The sequence below is a fragment of the Enoplosus armatus genome, chromosome 2, assembly GCF_043641665.1.
Source record: "Enoplosus armatus isolate fEnoArm2 chromosome 2, fEnoArm2.hap1, whole genome shotgun sequence".
Classification (NCBI taxonomy): domain Eukaryota; kingdom Metazoa; phylum Chordata; class Actinopteri; order Centrarchiformes; family Enoplosidae; genus Enoplosus; species Enoplosus armatus.
Window position 1 is genome coordinate 26822191 of NC_092181.1, and position 18335 is coordinate 26840525.

The window sequence follows — 18335 nt, forward strand, 5'->3', positions numbered from 1 at the left end:
CTTTACTGGCACACAAACTGGATTCCAACACACACACACACACACACACACACACACACACTCTTTCTATGATATAGGGCAGCTGCACGGCCCTAAATCCCATCATTGGCCTGAATCCTGTTGCTCTGCTGCATGTGTCGGCATGTGAGCAGCTGCTTAGCTGGTGGCCCCTCCCATCAGGCCCTCCACTGGGCACCAACCCGCCCATCGCACCCTTGACTCCCAACACCCCCCTTCCCCCTGACTAACTACCCTCCCCTCCCTGCTCTCTGCTCTGTTTACTCCACTGGACAACAACAACTGGATGCTTTAGTTGATCGCCATCTATTTACTCTACAAACACACATTTCTCCATCCGTCCATCCACCCCACCTCCACCACCACCACCGTCACCTGAGCATCATGCGAATGCTTCTGGAGAGCAGCTGGATGAGGTTTGGACCAGCAGGCAGAGGGTCGTACGACTGGGTGACAGGATCACCTTCAACACAGGAGAAGCAGGTGTGTACAGTTCAAGCTCAGCAGTGTCAATCTGACATAAAAACATCAAAAATATCTGATATCTTTGGAGACTTATCAACAACCTAAAATTATGCTGTGCCTTTGAATAATATATATGCAATGTCAGTGCTGTAGAGTTGAAGAGGTGAAGAGTGTTTCAGAGGTAAACCAACAAGCTGCACTCATTACTGTCTAACTTTTAAAATCAAAATCAAAGTTTAAAGAGGGAACAGTATTGAAGTCATACAGTAGATCTGGTGCTTCTCATGATGTTTTAATGCTATTTATAGTTTCTTAATGATTGTGCTCTGTATTGTTTGTATGTGTTTTCTGTTAAGTTATGTGTGATAAAGTCCAATCTTTAGGCAGTGGATGGCAGTGGTGCAAAGTAACTAAATTACTCAATTACAAAGAAGTATTTGTACTTCTTTGTATCATTTCCATGTTATGCCAATTTTCTACTTCTACTACACTAAGTTTCAGGGAAATAATGTACTTTTTACACCTCTACATTTATCTGACAGATGTCTAGTTACTTTTCAGATTAAGATTTTACATAAAAAAAAAAACATATGAGAAGCTTTTATAATACAGAACACCTTTTCACAGGTTTAAGATGTTATGTGTGTGAATTGTAAGCATGTGAGTTCCCCGTTAAACCTCTCAGACGGATTCATTTAAATAACTGTTTGAAGGCAAAATATGTAAAATTATCAATATTTTCACAACAAGGAGTAATAGAGAATAAAATACAGAACTTTGTTTTTTCCTCTTTCCCCTCCCATTATTCATCTCACAACCCCTCAGTTTTATCTGGTGACCCTTTGGAGGGGCCCGACTCCTAGGTTGGGAACCACTGGACTAAACTAGCTTACTGTATATAGAGTAGTTTAAATGAGCTAACTGTATATAAAGTAGTTAAAACAAGCTAACTGTATATAGAGTAGTTAAAACTAGCTAACTGTATATAAAGTAGTTAAAACAAGCTAACTGTATATAAAGCAGTTAAAACTAGCTGACTGTATAGAGCAGTTAAAACTAGCTGTAAATAAAGTAGTTTAAAAGAGCTAACTGTATATAGAGTAGTTAAAAAGAGCTAACGGTATATAAAGCAGTTAAACTAGCTAACTGTATATAAAGTAGTTAAAACAAGCTAACTGTATATAAAGCAGTTAAAACTAGCTAACTGTATATAAAGTAGTTAAAACAAGCTAACTGTATATAAAGCAGTTAAAACTAGCTAACTGTATATAAAGTAGTTAAAACAAGCTAACTGTATATAAAGCCGTTAAAACTAGCTAACTGTATATAAAGCAGTTAAAACTAGCTAACTGTATATAGAGCAGTTAAAACTAGCTAACTGTATATAAAGCAGTTAAAACTAGCTAACTGTATATAAAGCAGTTAAAACTAGCTGACTGTATATAAAGCAGTTAAAACTAGCTAACTGTATATAGAGCAGTTAAAACTAGCTAACTGTATATAAAGCAGTTAAAACTAGCTAACTGTATATAAAGTAGTTAAAACAAGCTAACTGTATATAGAGTAGTTAAAACAAGCTAACTGTATATAAAGCAGTTAAAACTAGCTAACTGTATATAAAGCAGTTAAAACAAGCTAACTGTATATAAAGTAGTTAAAACAAGCTAACTGTATATAAAGCAGTTAAAACTAGCTAACGGTATATAAAGCAGTTAAAACTAGCTAACAACTAAGACGATAGAATCAAATAGAATCAAATATATAAATAAATGTAAGTGTCAGACTTCCAGGATCGTGACGCTCTGTACTGAGGGCAGCTGAGTCACACTCAGACGGATTGAGAATTAAAACTGTCCAGTCCTGCAGGGGACCAGAGTCTGCAGGGCGCTGGGTCATCCAGGCAGCATTAACTAATTGCTAGAAAAACTGAGACCGGGGGAATTTGGGACACTCTGAGCGGATGTAAGCAGCGCCGCCACATGTTGTTCTCTCACAGCTGGAGGGGTGCAGGATCGCCCTTCTTGTCTGGATCAAACGCAGACTTGTAATGCGTGATGAGCAGATTTACAGCTGCTGCTGTTCATTCTCAAAGAGGATCACGCTGAATCTCTCTGAAAAAAACTTTCATTTCGCTGAAAACCACAGATGTGTGATACAGCTGTTTCAGATTGTTTGAAGGATAACTCTGCATCCAAGAAATCTTGGAAAATGTTGAAAGCACTCGTTTAACTAAAGTAAAACTCTGTGTTTTTACAAGCTCATCAATGATACCTTGAGACGAAGTGACGTCAGTAGAAGTAAATTGTTTGTGTAAACATTTACATGCCTGAAGTCAATATGATAAAACGGCGGCCGGTCATGTGACTCGTGCTGCTGGCCTCCTTCTGTATTAGGGAAGGTCACTGTGTTTGGAGAACCAGAAACCAACCAGTACTCCTGGAATACAACCTGGCCCCAGATTTTCTGTATGTTTTTATGTTTGATAGTTTGTGGTAATTTGATGAAACACATGTGAGCACAATAAAAACTACATTTTGATCTGGATGATACAAAAATGAGCCCCCAGATAAACAAATACTTCTTTAATTCAACTCTTCCCTTGTTGACCTCCAGGGCTTCAATTGGAATGAGTTGGACCTGGGAGAGGACAGAAAGACGGAGCTGGTGGTCTACATTGTCCTCCCGGTCGTCTCCGTCCTTCTGCTGGCTCTCCTGGTGGGTCTGGTCTACCGCCGGTGTTCCCGCAGCAAACTGAGCCTGGCCAACATCATCGCTCTGGACCTCCAGGACGCAGAGAGCAGCGCCGAGTTCCTCTCCTCCCTGACCAGGAACGCAGAGCGCCACACCAGCACCAGCTCCGATGGATCGGACGGAGTCTTCGTCATGGTCTACCTGCCTCCGCCCTACGAGGAAACGCTCACCAAGATCACCCGGGCCGCCAGCCTCTCCAGCTCCAAAGACGTGGAGTCGATAAAGATAGAAGACCTGGAAGCCAAGCTGTGTCCAGAGCTCAAGTCCAGCGGTCGATATGTGTAATAAGGCGTTGATGCTGCCGTGTAAATAGACATTATAACTCCAATATTTGGTGTTTTTATAACTTTATTGTCTGTGAATTATACGTATTTAATTATCACTCAACTCTGCAGCTCTGCGGAGCTTTTTAGCCTCTTTTAGCTCATAGTTTTGGTTTTACGGTGCATTCACTGTCTGGTTCAGTCTCAGTGTTTCCAGCAGCAGGCAGCTGTTTTCATCAAACAAGCAGCAGACAGCAGGCAGACGCAGGTCAGAGACTCGCTGGTGAAGAAAGTGAAGCATCTCGCAGCTGAAGAGCCAGAGCTAACGGAGAGAGAGCGAGAATATTGGACTTCTTACAAACACGACATGATAATGTTGCTCTGTGTCTGCTGGACGTGAAAACAGGCTATTGTTTGTGTGTTAGCTTGTTTTGAAGTTCTTCTTCTGCCCTTTAATGTCCGAACATCAATAAATGCCGTTTTAAAGGAGTAACATGTAGTTACCATCACTACAAATATACTTTTAATATAATATACATTTAATTACTGTAAACAACATTTACCGTTGGTAGTTAGCCATCATCAGCCGTGTTTGGTATCTGGTCATAAACCAGTGTATATAAACAGTGTTGACATGTTTTGTCCAGATGATGGCGTTAGAAGTAAAGTCAGAGGAACACCAACGTGATTACGATCCATCCTGAGGGACACGAATGTGTGAAACAATTTCATCAGCAGTTGCTTGAGCTGTTTCACCAAAGGAAAAAAAAATGTCAACGTCAAGAAGAAAAGTCAGAGGATCAGTAAAGTTCATCATCTAGAAACCTCGAATGTGCGTAGATGTTGAGATATTTCACACGATAAGTGGAACCTTTGACTCGCTGGTGGAGCTTGAGGAAAAGTTAAGGAATCACCAACATCATTGGGATTCATCCTTTGGGCACCAGAGATCTCTGCACCAAATCTCATTCCAATCGGTTGAATAGTTGTCAAGATATTTCACTGAAAGCCAAACATGTCGACCTGCTGGTGGCGCTAGATTAACAGACAGACAGACAGACAGATATTTCCACCCGTACAAATATCTGTGGAGACAAGACTGATCCCGAGCATCTTTCCCGACATGTCAGTGTGATTAATATACATACACGTATATAAAGTGTGTGGGACAGAGAGAAGGACTGTCTGAATGATGACATCTGAACAGTAACACAGTAAAGTCTGACCTCTAGTGGTGACAAGCCAGAACAACAACAACAACACCACAGCTGTCTCCAGCTGTATTACTGTAAATAGGCTGAATAGAAGAAGAAGTTATAAATCACTATACTGTATATTTGAAGGTGATATTAGTAGAAATATGACTTCTGTTGCCTTTAAGTTATTAATGGCCCCTGTTTTCAAGTTTTGTAGATAAATATAAACCATGAGCATAATAAAAAATCACTAAGAAAGGACGCTGCTCGTCCTCCATGTTCGACAGGTTAGACAAGAGACGCTTGTTGGGAGTTTTGCTCTTTTAAAAGCAGTGGTCACATTAAGAACTGTGTATATAAATATTAGGGAGGGGGGTTATGTACTGTAATCCTAGATTTAAACCTCTCTGTCGGGGCTTTAGTTTTGTGCTCCTGAGGCAATAACGAAACACGATATTATTAGGACTATTTAAAGTCTTTCAGTCATTCAGTCACAATGCTGTAGGGCAGATTTTATTTTGGATTGTAGAAACAAAAAAACGCAACAACAACAAGTGCAACATGCTTCACTTTATTGTTGTCATAAATCGCTGGCCACTCATTTGAGAGGAGGTTAATCCCTCCAGAGGGAGTTACGGCACTAAACGAATTTAGGTTACGAGCATTCAGCAAAGTACTGAGAGGCGTCCTCGTCACTGCACTCCTCCTGGAAGATGAGCCGGATCCTGCAAACAAACACCAGAGATCAGCATTACTTGAGGTATTCAAATGTTGTTGTTTTTTGGCTGCACCCAAGAGATGAAGATAATAACTTACATTCTTCTTAACTCCTTCCAGTGGGGCGCCCCGAAACCCTTTTCACTGTGGGGATATTCACAGTAGAATGAATTAAAACTCTCTCTGTGGACTTGAACCTTCAAGTGACGTCGCAGACACACCAGCAGCTGATTTTCTCACTCTTTTTTGTTTTTTAGCCAGGTGTGCAGGTTGTGATGAATCCTTAAATTCCCTCTAGAAGTATAAAATACTCAAGTAAAGTACCTCAAATTTGTAGTTAATTACAGCCCTTGAGTAAATGTACTTATTTACAGTCCACCGATGTGAAGTGTGAAGTTTTCTCTGCGCTCACCTTAAATGTGAGTTTAAGATGTGGACGTACCAGCGGCCAATCACAATCCAGTATGCAACTTACTGACATGCGATGCAGAAACTTGAAGCCTCCGGAGGACATGAACTGAGAATGTGCTTCTCAGTGAAGTTCGGAGACATCTCGTGTTTAGTGGTTACACTCATATTCACAGATTCGGCTTTTTCAATGAGGGAGAAGGAATATTTGTGGAAAAACAACATCAGAGCTAAATCATTATTTAAAGTAGAGCATTTTCTTTTTTAAAGACGGAGAATATTCATGAGCTTCATGAGATTAATAATGAAAAGGAGTGAATGAATTCAGGCAAAACTGATAACGTATGTAAAACTGTCATATTTAACAATAGTGTGATGGAAAATGTAGAAACGGAACAAAACCATGAATCAGGTGCAGTTGAGCCGGTTTGCTGATGCACCTTGTGATTCCACGGCGGAGAAATCTTAAAATGAACTTACATAAGACGGCTGAAGATCGTCATCACGCAGCTGATGTCATCACGTGTGTCGTCATCAACCAGGTCTGGAATAAAAAACAAGTTTGCTGGTTTAAGGTGAAAGTGTTTTAACTTAACTTAACGTTTAATACGTGAATAAACTGTCAAAAAGAGCGAAACTTCACGTCAGTCTGCATCTTTACAGCTCTGAGGACGACACGCAGCTTTAAGCACAGACTGAAGTTGAAACTCACTGTTGCAGTCGAGCCCACAGATGTTGGGTGACGGAGTCGTGCCATCGCTGCAGACCAGGTGACTGCTGAGCTGGAAAAGACCATAGAGCGTCCAGACCTCCTCGTCTTGGTTTGGGGGCCTGGTGGGTGGTGTGGGCCGGGTGTTCGAAGGATCCTGTCTGGCGTGCCGTCTCTCCCGGGGGGGGCGGACGGTGCTTAAAGGTTCCTCAGGCTCGGCCAGGCTGAACAAGCCCCCATAGGTATCCCTCTTCCCCCTACTGTGATGGTCTCCCTCCCCGGGAATGAGCCGATTCACCGCGCTGGTGTTAAAATCCGACGCCAGATCCACGTGACACACGACTGAAGGCAGAGGAGAGAGAAACAAATCATTTCATTTATGTCATTCATGGTCCCCAGAGGATGATTCCTAATGATTCTCTGACCCTAATCCTTCCTCCAGCACCACCATCAGCTATCAGAGTCTAGAAATATCAAAGTCTAACAGGCCGTGAGCTTTACTCTGGTGCCCCCGCCACGACAACATTTAATCTTTACCAAACGTTAACACAAGCTGAAGAGATTTTCCCGTTTTGTCCTACGACATAAAACACGTCAGTAGACACCCCCCACTCGTGAATTTTGAAGCTTTTTACGTGTCTTAAAAAAGGCGGCTTCCAGTTGATCCCTATCATGACCACAAGATCAGGTTCAAGAGGCATTAAAGTGGTGTTCATTAGTGAAGATTATCTCGCCGAACAAAATGTGTAAGTATCATAAACTTTTGTTTGCCACTGAGTTTAATTTCTGCAATAATCCAGAATCCCGTTGGCCTTTTGTCGAGGGAAGCAGGGAGATGCTGACTTCAGGGCTCTGCACCACATATATGTACACGTAAATACTCACTAAAGAAACAAATGTGTATTAGTCCCCAACAAAGTCCTCCTGTTTCAGTAACATTTGTTAAAAACTGACCAGCGGTTTTTGGAAAGCCTTGTCATTTAAACCAGGAAATAATACATTATAATATTAATCTGTCTCATAGTATTGTTATGCGGTTATTTCTCAGACATACGGTATTTTCAAACTATGTATATGTGCATAAAAAACTTCTGCAAGACGTAACAGAACAGCTATTAACAATCGAGCAGCATCGAGCATGTTGGTCGGTTCCTCATCTGCACTTTTATTCCCTTTGTTGCACCAGGAGCAACTGTACGACTTCTTCCTGCACTGTATTTCACTTGATCTTGGTCTTAATGAATGATTTTGTTCAGTTTTTTATTGCTTATTACTTTGAATGTATTCTAATGCTTTTCTTTGTCTGCCTGTGTGAAGCACTTTGAGTTGCATCTGTGTTTAAAAGGTGCTTCATAAATAAAGAACTACAAACGTTAATTTCTCGATCCCAAACATCCCAACATATTAAACGCGTCTTTATTTCTAGTAATAGTGTGCCTCAGAGCTTCTAATGTAAAAGTTACAGTCCTTACTCTTGGCCACCAAGTTGTCCATACTCTGTCCTTTGTGCTTCTCTGTCTTCTCCAGCAGTTCACCGATCGCCTTCACCAGTTGGTCCTTCAGTCCACATTTGGACACAAGTCCCCCTTCAGCCAGACCGCAGCCCAGCACTGCCAAGAGAAACACCTCAAGTACTCTCATCTTGACTCCAGTGATCATCTCTGCACACAGTCATGACGTGATATATATATATATATTTATATATATATATACTGTCTGCAGAGCCAATGAGAGAGAACTTCATCTTTTGTTCTCCTCAGATAAAGGCCGCTCCCTCTGCGCCCAGAAACAGGCCTCTGGAAGTTCACAATGTTGTGCCAAATCTCACGCTGAGCTTTGGGTTTCTGAGCTACTAAAGAGGTCGCGGGGGGGGGGGGGGGGGGTGAATGATCCGTCTATCTGAAAATATCTTTTCTCATTTACAGGTTACGCCTTCATCCTCCTGAAAAGACCCGGCCATGAGACTAAAACCAGAAAAGGTGAAACAGTTTATCTTCTCACGTCATCGTAAGACTTCTGTAATTGCAGAGGATTGGGTGTCAGCGTGGGCAGCGTGGCAGCAGCGAACACAGACCGTGTGTTAAATAAGACGCCATTAGTTTCCCGAGGACAGAGATCATGTTTTCAGCCCAACAAAGGAGAGAACAACACCAAGAGCAGCCAAACAGCAACATGAAAGGTGAGCGGAAGAACACACCGTGTCACTTTCAGTGGATATGTTTTCCATGAAGGCTCTTACAAAAACTTTTACTGTTATGTGTTAAACCTGTTCCCCTCAGGATGATTTCATATCTAGCGTCATCATCAGGTCAGCTTGTCCAACACTACAAACATGTTCAGTGCTAATTAGCATGGTAAAGATTACACCTGCTGAACACCAGCGTGTTGACATCGTCACTGTTAGCATGTTAGCATTCTGATGTGAGCACAGCGTGAGTGTAGCTCTTAGTGTAGCAGTTAGCATGGTTATCTTATCTGCAAAGTTAATTCGCGCTGCAATCTAACCGCCTTTCCTGTCTTAAGGCCGCTTGCTGAGAAGGTTTAGGAGTTACGTATTTACATATCAAAGAAATTATTATTGTCACTGAAATCTTCACGTTTTACAGAGCGAGTTTTAAAATTTCCCAAATTTCCAACACTGCCGTTGAGCCTCTGTAAAGGGGGAAACATGTTGTCAGAATGAATAGTCTGATCAGAAAATATCATTGATCAGTTACTATAATAAACATGTCAAACAGATACCATAGAGCAAAACAGGTTTATTGAAAGATTACAGATAGTCGAGAATACCAGAATCTTTGTTTTTCTCATCAGGAAATAAGAACTGATTAAACAACATCACCAGAACTATTCAAATAACCGAGATACATCATCAGTTTAACCTTCAACCTGATTTTTGGGTGCAAATGAACTGAAACAAAATGACGTTGGTAAAAGAAAAAAATCTCACTGATTAATTCAAATGGAATAAAAATGTAATTCTTCACAACGTTTGGGAGATAACTGTAACTGTGCAGGTAGAAGATGTCTTCAGACAGCTGCTCATTTGCATTCGGCCAAGAAGTTCCTGAGGTGATAACAGTGGGTAGGGGCGTTCCACAGCACATACCTGTGTTGATGAAAAAACAAAACAAAAGAATTTGTTAAAGGGGCAGTTATTAGTTTGTGTCCATATGGTTTGTTTGTGTCACATCCTACACCTGCTCTGTGGAGTTTGGTAGTATCTTCCCCAGCTGGATGTTTCTTCACCGTAACAAAAATCTTAACTTTTAATTAACCAGTTAGGTCTGACTGAGGTAGGGCAGCTGCATAAAAAGCTTAAAGGTCCCATATTATGCGAATTTCCAGCTCTATATTTTTACTCTGGGATTCCACTAGAGCAGCTTTGCATTATTCACAGTTCAAAAAAAAGTCCTTATTTATCTTCAGCTGGCCCTTTATGCAGCCCCTCAGGATGAGCGTCCCTGTACTTGGTGGGTGTGCTGTGCCTGGAGCACATGACCTGCTGGGGGCGTGGCTGAGTGACACTGTGACATCACAACCTTAAGGAAGTCCTGATATACGATACTTTCACAGTATTTATATAGCACCCAGACCTGCTTTATAATCAACAAAGACATGGAAATCTCATTTTCTACAATATGGGACCTTTAAGACTAAACTAACTAAACTAAAAACCAGGTAACAATGTTACTGCGCTAAAACTGATTCAACTGTCCTACAATAACTCCTTCTTCATGAAGGTTTAGAGACATGTTGAATGTAGTTTGTGGTACCTTTAAACTACATTAGACAGAGAAGGCCCTGCACACCACATGTTTCAGAAGGATATAAGGATATAATAGGCTAAAAGTATAATAATGTAAGGATATAACACTTTATACTGACCAGTAGCAGCTAAGCTAACTGTGATGCTAATCATGCCAGTCATGGCTGAAATACTAAAGCAGGCTGTATATACTGTACATCTGTACAGGTAAATGTATGTATGTACATGCTGTAAATAAAGCACCCGCTGTATATAAATACAATGAACTTATCACACTTTGACCTGTGTGTATATATTGTATATATGTATACAGTATATACGCTCTTCCTTTCATGAAAGGAGGTGTGTCTCAAAGGTTTTCAGATGAAGCATCACTTTAACTTTGCTGTAGAGAAACCTACCACCAGTAACGAGTCTTCACAAAGCAGTTAACGTCATCCGTTATGTCGTCATCGGTGAACGCTTCAGGGGAATGAAGAAACAGTTCACAATTAATATGTGAAATATCTTATTTAAATGATTATCAGCTATTACTCTTTTCTCTGTACGCATCGGGCTCAAAGACTCACCTGTGCAGGACGTACGGCACTTGTTTTTGGAGAAGCGATACCCAGAATTACAGAAGTAACTGTCAGACAGCTGGAAGAGCCCATAATAGCCGAGGGACCAAGACCTCTTCTGCTTCCTGTTTTTGGGCCTCCTGCGACGGAGGGATCGCTTCTTACGGTTGTTATCTTCCTCAAGCTCCTGCTCATCGCCCTCTTCGTCCTCATCGTCCTCATCGTCCATCTTGTTGTCGTCCTCCATCAGCTCCTCCTCATCGAACTGGCTTCCCTCTTCGTTCAGCAGTTCCTGCAGCTTTTGCATATTTGTCGTGTCAGGCTCCTCGATGGTCGCGCTAGTCTCCCGCTTCCTTCTGGCACCCGTTCCGTTTGGTCCGAGGGTTAGGGTCGTTGCTTCGGCAGTCGTGGTCTCAGTAGTCGTGGTCTCAGTAGTCGTGGTCTCAGTAGTCGTTGCTTCAGTAGTCGTTGCTTCAGTAGTCGTTGCTTCAGGAGTCATGAGTACAGTAGTCATTGCTTCTGTAGTCATGGGTACAGTAGTCATTGCTTCTGTAGTCATGGGTACAGTAGTCGTGGGTACAGTAGTCGTGGGTACAGTAGTCGTGGGTATAGTAGTCGTGGGTACAGTAGTCATGGTCTCAGTAGTCGTGGACCCAGTAGTCGTTGCTTTGGCAGTCGTTGCCTCAGTAGTCATGGCCTCATTAGTTGTTTCTTTAGTGGTCTTTGGCTTGGTAGTCGCTGCTTCAGTGGTCGTTGTGACCGCTGTTGTTGGCCCGGCTGTGGTTATAGGTCTGCGTTTGCCGTACACCCTCACCAGGCCAGTTTTCAGATGGGAGTTCCAATTCACTCCACAGATAACTGTAGCAAACCAGTCATGCAAGCAGATGGCAGGAAGCAAACAAGGAAGAAGAAGAAGAAGAAGAAGAAGAAGAAGAAGAAGAAGAAGAAGAAGATAAAAACAGGGTCAATAATGTTCTTTCTTTAAAACACACAGGTATGTACTTCTAATTTCCTTTGAGTAGTTTTTGGGTTGTTAAAAATGTCATGTTGGACTCCTCATTCATGGACAGACATGAGACAAATTGGCCCCTGTCACAGACATGTAAAAGCCCCCCCCCCCCCCCCGCCTCTCTATAGTCATTTCGCATCTCTTTGTGGTCGTTTTGCGTCAGTTTTTTTTGCACTGATGGGAAAACTTTTGAAAACTTATTTCGTTATTCCTGTTCGCAGGAACAAACTCTCTCATGTGTCTGACAGCTGAGTGATTGGTGTGACTCTGGAGGTCATTGGCTGACCTTTCTAACCAACAGGACATCCAACCCACCTTAAATCAACCTCACCTATTTCCAGGATTCTTTCCTTGAATCTTTGAAGGTGTTTGGGCAGAGTGATCACCTCAAGCTTTTTTTTCAGCTCGCATTTGGAGACGGTCCGGCCCTCAGACAGACTGGGCACCAGAACGGCCACAGCCAACACCACCAGCAGCCCCAACTTCATGACAGCACCTTCTGTGGGGAACATGGGGAAATTACAACATGACTGTGGATAGGCGAAAAAGTCAACCAATGCAAATAGATTTCACTGGAGGACAGCGGGGTCCTCTAGTGGTGAGAACAGCTTAAAACATGCTACTGAAAAGTCAGACAAAAAGAGAGAAAAAGCAGGAAAACAGTCGGTTGCTTCATATTATTAATCATTGTGGACCGCTGTGCTGAAAAACAAACATTTTATTTACGTTAATATCTCCATTAAAGACACGTTATTGTTTAAAATTCATGTGCATGATTAAAATATCTGTGACATATCTCTCACTATTTATAAGTCAACTATTAAAAGGATGAAGTGCACGTTTTTTTCTTTTATATCTTATGTGTTGAGATACGTATCTATATGTAATCCTCATTTCTGGAAAATGTGTGAAGGGAAATGAAGGTAAGACAAGAGGACTTTTCTCACTTCATTAGCAAAACATTTTTCTTCAGAAAAGTCTTAAGGGTTGAATGTGAATTGAAGTTGCTTATGTGTATTTACAGTTTATATTGAAGTTTATGTCCTCGAAAGTATATTTGCAGAAGCACCCTAAAAAACAAACTTTTCTTTATTGGTAAAATGTCTCATTTTACACTTTTACTCTACAAAATCAGAATAGCAATAATAATATTTTCATCAGAAAGAGTCATGTTAATAAGAGACACATCTACCCTTTAATTATATCTGATATTAATCCACAAACAGTCATAAAGCACAAGTTGTACACAGTATACAGTGAACAGAGACAAATAACTATATAATAAATTGATATTTATGAACTTTTGTTCAGTGTTTTAGTTTGTTTTTATAATTTTTTTATGATCTCTCTATTTTTTTCCAGCTTCATCAAGACAAGTGAGGAAATTAAATATCAAATATCATAAAATATAACAAAAGCAGACATGACAATAAAAAGAAAGAAAGAAAAGCTGCTTCTTACCACGTTCTTCTAGCTGCGGTATGAACTCTCTCTCCTGAGTTTGTAGATGGATGTTTGTCTCTCTGTGTCTGCAGACTAAAATGTTCTGAGTTTATATATCACGACTTCAACCGGTGGAACAACCTGTTCTACCAGCTGATTTTTTTTTTCACTCTATTTCCTTGAAGGAACAGGGAAATCGTCAAAGTCACGACCGAACAACGCACAAAGAATGCTGTGATGTGAACATGGATTTGGTTTTTAAAAAAAACCACCACGCTGTCAGAGACCCGTCACTCAACACCTGAACACTCGCAGCTTTCGTAGTTTTCCTGATTGAATGACAGCAGCAGCAAAGCAAAGCAATCACAGTTCAGAGTCTTGAAGTGATCGCAGAGTGTTGTGTGTGTCATGTCTACGTATATAATACGTATGTACTGTATCATATCAACTGACTCTGTAAAAAGTGGTCACTATAAGCAACTCTGCTGAGCTTTTTAGCCTCTTTTAACTCACTTGCTGGTTCAGTCTCCGCGCTCTCATCAACCCTGTTTCCAGCAAACAAGTGACTCCGGGAGCTCAACGCAACTACGAAGAAAACTCGCGCAAACGGACAGAACACAAGCAAATGAAGGAAGCATCTTTAACACTGTGACGACACGTCTGCGGCAAAGCAAAACAGAAAACACAACCACATGCAGAACCAGAGATGAACAGGCCTGGACACACGAGGGTGAAAGATGGTTGTTAGACCAGCCGAGGTGTATGAGACTTTGTTAACGCTGACGGCTGTGTAGTTTCTGAAAGTTATCTTTGATTCTCGTGTGACATTCCAGTCTCTCATATCAACACTATTACCAAGACAGCATTTTTTCCATCTCAGTAATATTGCAAAACAAATGTGATCATAAAACATCCGTTCTGGCCCCTCTTCACTGGTGACCAGTGCGAGATGGAGCTGGTGTTAACCTATGAGGCCTTGCATGGACGACTTGCACCACCTAACTTATCTGAGATGCCAGATACACCGCCACGCCCTGTTCGCTCTCCCGATGCTGCTCTCCTGGTCATTCCTTCAGTTAGCAAAAAATCAGTTGGCTTCAAAACATTCGCGGCCCTTATCTCTGCAGCAGCCTTCCATTACATGTTGAAGGAAAGACTGAAAACGTACCTTTATTTAATTCATTACAGCCGACCCCAGAACCTAGAACCCAGAACCCAGAACCTAGAACTGGGTCCATCACTTTTTCAAACGTCATTCAAACATCCACCTTACATTAATGTTTTGTAATGTGGTTTTTTTTTTTATTATTTATTGCTTGCTGTATGTTTTCTAATTGTAAAGTGTACTGGGACCATGCTGCATGATAATTCTGCACTTTAAATAAATCTGTAGTGACTTTGCTATTCGGTCGGGTCAGATTCCTTGTTTCCCCAACACTGAGCCAGATGCCAGAAAGGATACACCTAACTAGTTTGTCCGGGTTTTGCTGTGTCACTGTTCAAACACTGAACCTTTTTGGATCAGATTTCCTGGAAACAGGAAATCAGGAAATCAAAAAGGTTCACAATGAAAATGTCAAAAGGTCTGTTTGGACGTCACAAAGTTATATATGTATATATTTTACACAGAACTGTTGTTATATAAGTGGTGAAGAGCAGACACAGGCTTAATATATATTTTAGTTAACTCAGTTATAACTATATATAAAATGCCCCAGACTCATTACAAAACATATGAAAATAATGAAAATAAATAATTTTCTCATAGAAATGCTCATAATTGAATCATTCTGCACAGAGCAGAATCCAGAGAGGTGTTTCTGTTATTTAGCCTGTATGTTACATGGACTCCCTGGATGTTTACTGCTGTGATTTGAAGGTGTTTGGTGTGAGAATCCACCTGCAGCTTTATTTGGCAGAGACGATGAACAGCTAAATGTTCATGTGTGCGTTGTGTGCTGTCACGCAGGGAGTATCAGATGTTTTTGCTTTGGATGGATGACCTTTTTTAAAACCCACGCATCAGCCCAGCCCCCCTCCAAATCCTGACTGTTTTCTTTGTGTGCTTGTTTGAGAACGACATTTGGTGCTTTGTTTGTGGTGCGTTCACAGGAGGTATTCATTCTTTAGATTTTACTGGTGAATAATTTGATCTGTTTGTCTAGACACGATTCAGCAAACATAAACTACAGGAACTAGAAAGGCTGCAGGGCTACGCATCCTCCAATCAAACACTGTACTGTCATTAACAGCTCTCTCAAACTGACTGGACACTGAAGAGACTCACGATTTCAGAAGTTCCATCAGATTGAACTGATTGAACGGGTTAATTATGAAGCAAATGTGTTTCCCCCTGTTCCACATTGAAATGAATGGGAGGCAAAATCCAGCCTGTAAGATGTTTATGAATTCACAAAAACGTCACCTGAAAAGTGAAAAGAACAGAACAGCAAGTCCTGCAGTCAGATATAATCAGACATCTGTAGTTGTAGTTGCCAAAACATGCCAATAAATGCTGAATGCCTCAAAACAAATCTGTTTGAATGAGGCCTGTTGCTTTGTTTCAAAGGGGTTTCCAGCATCTTTCTCCAGCATCTTCAAAGTGAACTCACAGGACGTTCAAGACAAAGTGAATATTTCTCCTGCACTGTTTCCCATAAAGCAGTCATGAGTGGATTTCCCCGCTCAGCGATCGGAGAGGATGTCAGACCGGTTAGCTGTCACACTCTGCAGACTCATGCTGTTCATCCCTTATATCTCCAAACACTGTTCAGTAGGTAACATACCAACCTCCACAGGCGCTTTAAGCACCTCATCTCACTGACGGTAAACCACAGCCCACACACACACACACACACACACACACACACACAGGTATTTTCACCTGTCAGGAGGCGTGTCCACACTCGGCTTGATTATTCTGCCCGATTATCTTTCTCGATTAATCGATTTGTCTTTTTTTTTTCCTATAAGATTTCTATAATTTTGTTTTTCCAACGAACAGTCCGACAGATATTTATAATAACTATCACATGAGACAAAGAATAGAAACAAATCCTCACATTTGAGAGGCTGGAACCAGCAAATGTTTGTCTTTGTGCTTGAAAAGTGACTCAAATTATGAATGGATTGTCAAAACAGGTGCCTAAAAATGCTCAGACTGTCTGAGTTATTGGACCTCGCTGCTCAGGACTGCTCTTCTAGTGTTTGCAGGTTGTTCAGTTAGACAGACGGTGAACTGAGCGGCTGCATGAAAGATAATAAGGACTTTTTTGAACTGTGAATCATGCAAAGCTGCTCTAGAGAATAAAATAATAAAACTATAGAGCTGAAATGAGCATAATATGGGACCTTCAAAGGTTTAATCTGCTAACAGAATAAACCTTCACAGTAAAATCTAACAGTTTAAAATATAACTAATTAAGAGTCTACAAACAAACACGGGCCTGAGATCAGTGGAGTCACTGTTCACTGGAGAGCAACTGGTTTTTAAAACCGCAGATGGTCTCGTGAAGATGTCGCTGATGATGTCAGTGTGATGTCACAGCAAGTCTGGGGTTGTGTGGTGATCATCGGTCATCTGGTCTCATCTGGCCTGACTCATCTAAAACGTTTGTATTATTAGTACATGGACTTGATGATGAGCTCATGTGTTCCCACACCTGAATGTGTGTGTGTGTGTGTGTGTGTGTGTGTGTGTGTGTGTGTGTGTGTGTGCTTTGTGCAAAGCTGTAAATAAGCGTCCAGGTCTTTGAAATAGAACAAATGTTGTCCTCGTGAACACATCACATACCTGAGCTACGTGAAACAGGTTCTGCAGCTGTTACTGACATGATGGGAAACCAGATTGCAGTACTTCCTGCATGAAAAAGAATCTCAAAAATGACATTTCAAAATGACAATGAGCATTGGCAAATTAAGAAATCATTAAACCACAATGGAAAATGTCCCCAACTGCAACACAATAAATCCTGTAAGTGAATTTATAACTACGCTCAGTGGATGATTGCACTCTTTTGCACTGAAAATGTTCTTTAAGTGACAAAAAGAATTATTATGAATAAAGTTCGTGAAACTGTTCTGTCTGTATTCTGTAGTAAAATCACAGAAAAATAAAGTTGTTAAAAAAAAGCAGCTGCTGTTAACACTGAACAGTGGTGTGAACAACAGCGCCCCCTGTGGCCCCACGATGCCACTGCAGATCTGAAACACAACACAAGTCAAACAAACAACTGAATACACAACATTCCCCGAAATATTTAAAACATTTTATCACAAAGGTAAAAGCACTGTTTAGGGAATTGTAGCTCAACAGTTGATTTATGATCATTTTAATGTTTAAACGGATTATAATTCACATTCATGCACAAACTAAAACCATCAAAACAAAAACACAAGGTTAAAGAAATATATATTATGCATATTCAATTTGTATATAAACGGCAGCTGGATTTATAGGAATCTGATGTATCAAGACAACCAATAACTGATGTAACGACAACAAAGTAAAGGTGTGTACTTTACGTCACTAACCCTAACCTGAGCTAAGGTTTAGCCAGCTAGCTGTAATGTCAACTTAGCTATGCTACATGGATCTGACGCTGGTTGCTTGGTAACGTTAGCCGATGAAGTGACTTACAAACGGTAAGCTAGTTGGTATCACGGAGCCAGCGGTCCAAAAACATACAGGGACATTACAGGTGGTGACGTGATCCTGAGTATGACTGTAAATCACAGTAACCCAGTCTGGTGCGTGTCACTTTGGACTACTGAGGAAAGCCAAACCAAACTGCTCCCGGTAAGCCGTCTGAGGGGGGCGCTGTTCCAGGACAGCAGGACTGTGACGGGGGACAGTCAGCGCTCTCAGCGCGCGGATATCAAAACTCTGCTGGTAGTCTTCACTCGGAGGGTTTGGAGACTGAAGGGCCTCGAGGACGGACTGAGACCTTCCACTGTGAAGATTACAGCTGCAGCATGTCGAGTGAACAGAGTGGAGGGTTTTATTTGAGGATATTGTGAATGTGATC

General features: G+C 41.2%; 2 protein-coding genes across 2 annotated transcripts; one reads left to right on the forward strand and one right to left on the reverse strand.

The window, feature by feature from the left end:
• Positions 1-402: 402 nt before the first annotated feature.
• LOC139291143 (small integral membrane protein 28) lies at positions 403-3519 on the forward strand. The gene is made up of 2 exons (XM_070913082.1): positions 403-501; positions 3097-3519. Exons 1-2 carry the CDS (start codon positions 403-405, stop codon positions 3517-3519), a joined length of 522 nt encoding a protein of 173 aa, XP_070769183.1.
• Positions 3520-9266: 5747 nt separating this feature from the next.
• LOC139300035 (uncharacterized) lies at positions 9267-13401 on the reverse strand. The gene is made up of 5 exons (XM_070923010.1): positions 13327-13401; positions 12197-12364; positions 10866-11714; positions 10698-10758; positions 9267-9636 (listed from the first exon to the last, which is right to left on the reverse strand). The coding sequence occupies exons 2-5, from the start codon at positions 12351-12353 to the stop codon at positions 9570-9572; spliced, it is 1134 nt and encodes a 377-aa protein (XP_070779111.1). The 5' UTR covers positions 12354-12364; positions 13327-13401; the 3' UTR covers positions 9267-9569.
• Positions 13402-18335: the final 4934 nt, after the last annotated feature.

What these genes read in the sequence shown, in the direction of transcription:
- LOC139300035 (XM_070923010.1), bottom strand. Translation starts at nt 12,353, where the DNA reads ATGAAGTTGGGGCTGCTGGTGGTGTTGGCTGTGGCCGTTCTGGTGCCC. An exon ending in GGAAAGAATCCTGGAAATAG is followed by an intron (nt 11,715 to 12,196) that starts GTGAGGTTGATT and finishes GGTTTGCTACAG; the next exon opens with TTATCTGTGGAGTGAATTGG. An exon ending in GTGAAGACTCGTTACTGGTG is followed by an intron (nt 9,637 to 10,697) that starts GTAGGTTTCTCT and finishes TCATCAACACAG; the next exon opens with GTATGTGCTGTGGAACGCCC.
- LOC139291143 (XM_070913082.1), top strand. Translation starts at nt 403, where the DNA reads ATGCGAATGCTTCTGGAGAGCAGCTGGATGAGGTTTGGACCAGCAGGC. An exon ending in CTTCAACACAGGAGAAGCAG is followed by an intron (nt 502 to 3,096) that starts GTGTGTACAGTT and finishes GTTGACCTCCAG; the next exon opens with GGCTTCAATTGGAATGAGTT.